The sequence below is a fragment of the Lucilia cuprina genome, chromosome 2 (genome assembly GCF_022045245.1).
Source record: "Lucilia cuprina isolate Lc7/37 chromosome 2, ASM2204524v1, whole genome shotgun sequence".
NCBI lineage: Eukaryota > Metazoa > Arthropoda > Insecta > Diptera > Calliphoridae > Lucilia > Lucilia cuprina.
In genome coordinates this window covers 64,386,935-64,391,340 of record NC_060950.1, presented here as the reverse complement: position 1 = coordinate 64,391,340, position 4,406 = coordinate 64,386,935, and the positions used below count along the sequence as shown (strand labels likewise).

At 30.7% G+C, this 4,406-nt stretch overlaps 2 protein-coding genes across 2 annotated transcripts; both read left to right on the top strand.

The window, feature by feature from the left end:
- The first annotated feature begins 6 nt into the window (after positions 1-6).
- Positions 7-869, top strand: LOC111685835. Its single transcript, XM_023448119.2, has 2 exons — positions 7-149; positions 205-869. The coding sequence occupies exons 1-2, from the start codon at positions 99-101 to the stop codon at positions 790-792; spliced, it is 639 nt and encodes a 212-aa protein (XP_023303887.2). The 5' UTR covers positions 7-98; the 3' UTR covers positions 793-869.
- A 2,565-nt stretch (positions 870-3,434) lies between these two features.
- Positions 3,435-4,230, top strand: LOC111685855. The gene is made up of 2 exons (XM_023448137.2): positions 3,435-3,561; positions 3,620-4,230. Exons 1-2 carry the CDS (start codon positions 3,511-3,513, stop codon positions 4,112-4,114), a joined length of 546 nt encoding a protein of 181 aa, XP_023303905.2. The 5' UTR covers positions 3,435-3,510; the 3' UTR covers positions 4,115-4,230.
- Positions 4,231-4,406: the final 176 nt, after the last annotated feature.

Genomic DNA, 4,406 nt, shown 5'->3' with positions numbered 1-4,406 from the left:
GATAACCTATCGAAATATATATGTGTGTTGCGATAAAAAAGTATTTAAAACAAATTTTCAACTAAATCTTATTCAGTGCATTTAAAAGAGCAGCAAGAATGTCATCGTTTAACATTTTAAAGATTTTCATCGTCCTATTCCTGGCACAAGTAAGTTTTTAAATTGACAACTGCATTAAGGTTATTAATCGCAATTTTTCCACAGAGCAGCCTAAGTCATCCTACAGATAACAACCACAATGAGCTATTAACTAAAGTCATGCGTAAAGTGACACCAACTGCTTTTCCCCCCGGTTCAATTCTATTGATTCTAGTAGAAAATTTCGGTATTGTAACCAAACATTTCGCCACTGAATTCAACAATGCCACCGAATATTTACTTAAAGATGAAGCACTTATGAACAACAATAATCCCGAAGTTATAGAGTTCAAAAATAAACTAAACATTTTACACAATCTCTATGATCCAGTTTTAAATGATACAAAATATAACTATGATATAGCGGCCGGTTATGTTAATCTCACCAACTATTATTTTGAACAACCCGAGATGGAATGTAAAGTTATTAAGGAACTATTAACGAAATACAAATTAAAAGATATTAACGAGAAAATGTCTATAGATATTGAAATGTTTTTCGAAAATGTTATTAAAATGTTTGAAGTTAGCAAAAAATATTTTGAAAGCGAAATATCGTTATGGTTCGATAATTTTGCAAAATTAAACGATCTTCAGGAGAGAATTAATTCATTTATAGATTTCTCTAAAGATCAAGGTGAAAAAAGAAATTGATTTTGTTATGTGTTGTTTGAAAAATGTAAATAAATTGTGAATAAATTATCTTCTAATAGAAGATCATTTAAAAAACATTTATCAATTCAATGACTCAGATATAAAGAGACTAAAGTCAAATTTTGACCTTAGAGGCGCTCATAGTCTTGATTACAGGTAAGGCTTAGAAGAATGACTATAGATGATTTTAAAGGAAAAAGAAAACATGAAATTAAAAAAGGATCTTTATTTATGAATCACTATATATAGAAGTCGTCTCAGTAGAGCACTGATACTTGGACTTTTCTTATAAGTTACTGAAACTTTTGATCTACAGTTTAGTTTCTTACTAGTCCGACTAATAGAAAGGTTTTAGATGCAGTAGCATCAGAACCAGCTGGCAAGCTTAAAGGAATGACCATAGACCAGACTGAAGAAGTAAAAGAACCAGTACTAGTAGAGAACTAATCTAGAAATTGAAACTATAGATCAACAGTTCAGTTTCTTACTAGTCCGACTAATAGAAACAGTTGCTTTAGATAACGGCACCCGAGAATGATAATGCTCATGATCATTATGTTTGAGTATCGATGTCGATCTATCAATTTTCATCATAATAGTCAGTAATAGTGTAGTTGGATTTTTCCTTAAGCAGTTAGATCAAGTGATCTTCACTCTTTAAAGTTAAAAAATTGCTCAACTTATATCGACAAAGTTTTAGTATCGAAGTCAATCTTCTCAAACTCCATTAGCTTGTGGTGTTGGTTTTCCCTTATCAATTAGAGAACTAAAAGATAAAGTGATCTTCACTTCTTAATATTCAAAAATTGTACAACTTATATCGACAAAGTCTTCTCTTTTCGACAAACCTTTTAGTACAAAATTCGGACGTAAAGCATCCCGAAACTTTTCTCAATTAAGTCGTTCAAGAACGATAAGGCTAAAGTAGTAGATCATTCTGCTTTAGTAGTGAAATCGATCTCTTAAATCTTCATGATCTTGTGGAGTTGATGTTTACCAATTAAAAACATTAAAGATCAAGTGAAAAGATCACCCCTTATATCGACAACTTATAACGACTAAGTCTTCTCATTTGGACAAACCTTTTAGTACAGAATTTGGACGAAGAGAAGTATGCTATGGCCACGATCTGTAAAATCAAGTGATGTTCACTTCTGAAACTTCAAAAATTGCTCAACTTATATCGACAAAATCCTGTGGTCTCGACAAACCTTTTAGTATAGAATTCGGACCAGTAGAAGTATGTTATAGACACGATCCTGAAAAGTGAATATTTAGCAAACTTTTCAGTAGAATAGAGAAGTCGATCTCTTCAATCATAATCAGCTTATGGAGTTGGTTTTCATTTAGCCATTAGAGACATAAAAGATCAAGTGGTGAACATCTGAAACTTCAAAAATTGATCAACTTACATCGACAAAGTCTTCTGATTTTGAAAAACCTATCCATAGTTTAGCAAGCTGCACAATAGTTTTTAGACCTTATTCTAGTCTTGCGGTATGTACTATAGTTTGAAATGTAGTCTTTGGTCTGGACTGTAGTTAGACCATAGATTGCACTGTTATTTAATATATAGTCTGGATTTTAGTCTGATCTATAGTATAGTCCATATAACAGTGTATATAGTAGTCTAGTTTATGATCTGGACTATAAGTTTAGTCTGTAATTAGAAGTTTGAAGCATAGTTTATTTTAAAATCTGGATTGTAACAGTAGACAGTTGTATTGTTGTTTAACCTATAGTCTGAACTATAGGATATACAGTAGTCTAGTTTATGGTCTGGACCTTAGTATAGTGTACGGTATAGTCTGTAGTTAATAGTTTAGAATATAATCTACTTCGCAGTCTGTACATTAGTCTGGATTGTAGTCTACCGTAAGGACAGTAGTATAGTTTATTAGTTAGAACCTGAATTAGTCTATATAACTTGAACTGTCTGGACTATAGTCTGAACTATAGTACAGTCTGTTATTAAAAGTTTGAAGTATAGTCGACTTTAAGGTCTGTATAGTAGTATGAATCTATATAAGTTAGACCCAGCAGTAATCTATATAACTTTTACTGTTGTTTATTCTATAGTCTAGACTGAGGTCAGTTAGTCTGGACTGTTTGACCTATAGTCTGGACTATAGTCTGAACTAAAGTGTATACAGTAGTCTAGTTTATGATCTGAACAAAAAACAGGACTAGTTTTCAGTATAGTATACTCTATAGTCTGGACCAAGATCTATTCTGTAAGCTATACTGATTTATAGTGATTGATAGTCTTAACCTATATGTGGTCTAGATTCTAGTTTGTAGGTAGGACTACAGGATTGTCTGTAGTCCAGTCCTTAGTGTTGTTCATAGTCATGACTTTCATCTAGCTTGCAATTTTGACTATAGTTTAGTTCATAGTTTTGTCTTCACTCTAGTCAATACACTTACTTGCAGTCTATTATTGACTACTATAGTACTGATTATAGTCCTGTCTATGGTTCTGGTCTCGTCTTCACAATATTAATCAAACCATATAAAATATTGTGTTTTAATTTATTTTACAATTTTTTACGATTTTCTTTTGCATCAATAAATTCTATTATAAATCAAATTAAAATTATTCAAGCTCCGATAACCTTTCAAATTTTAATTGATATCAATCCAAAACATAAAATCTAAAAAGTATTTAAATAAAAATTTATATTAAAGAAAATTTGCAGTCGTCTTTTAATTACCATTATGACGGGTCTTAAAATCTATAACCTATTCTTTCTTATAATCACAGCGAAAGTAAGTTTGTTTTTAAACGAAAAAATAAATAATATAGTTAACTTAAGTCCCTCCCTAGAACATTTTATGCCAATCGACCCAATACTCTGCGGAGGAGTTAAAGATTATAGATGAATTAAAAACCAGCACAAATATTGCTGATAAATTGAAATATTCTATAATAGAAAATTTAAACATCATACCTCAACACTATATAACCAGTGCTGCCAATGCCACACAATATTTACTTAAAGATCAAACATTACAGGACAATAGTGAACCAGAAGTTTTGGAATTTAAAAAGAATTTAACCCAGTATTTGGATAAACATGCTCCCTCAATGGCCAATATACAAGCAAGTTATACAGCAATGATTGATTTTGGACAAATGATCAACCCATATTATGAACTTTCCGAAAATGAGTTAACACCAGAAACTAAATTAATTATTAAACTCATGAATAAATACAATTGTAAAACTATAGCCGGAAATATGAGCGATCATTACGAGAAGTTCTTGCTGGACGTTAGTAAAATGTTAGAAGAAAACAAAACCCATATGGATAAACCCTAATTGGAGCTGTACGAGAAACTTAAAAGTGCGTCATATTTGTCAAAGAAAATGGCATTGATTCTGAAATATTTAATTATGTAATAAACAAAATGTTATAAAAAGTTAAATTATTTAAATAGTTTGTTTCTTTCATTTATTTGAGATCAGATCGTAGACTATAGTATAGACTATAGACTAGAAAGTAAACTAGACACTAAACTATACACTAGACTATAAACTATAGACTATAGACTATAAACTAGAGTTATAGTTTAGAGTATAGACTAGACTATAGAATATACTTACGAACAAA

Excerpts from the sequence above, each read along its gene's own strand:
- LOC111685835 (XM_023448119.2), top strand. The coding sequence starts at position 99 with ATGTCATCGTTTAACATTTTAAAGATTTTCATCGTCCTATTCCTGGCA. Across the intron at positions 150-204 it reads TCGTCCTATTCCTGGCACAA|AGCAGCCTAAGTCATCCTAC; the intron begins GTAAGTTTTTAA and ends ATTTTTCCACAG.
- LOC111685855 (XM_023448137.2), top strand. The coding sequence starts at position 3,511 with ATGACGGGTCTTAAAATCTATAACCTATTCTTTCTTATAATCACAGCG. Across the intron at positions 3,562-3,619 it reads TTCTTATAATCACAGCGAAA|AACATTTTATGCCAATCGAC; the intron begins GTAAGTTTGTTT and ends GTCCCTCCCTAG.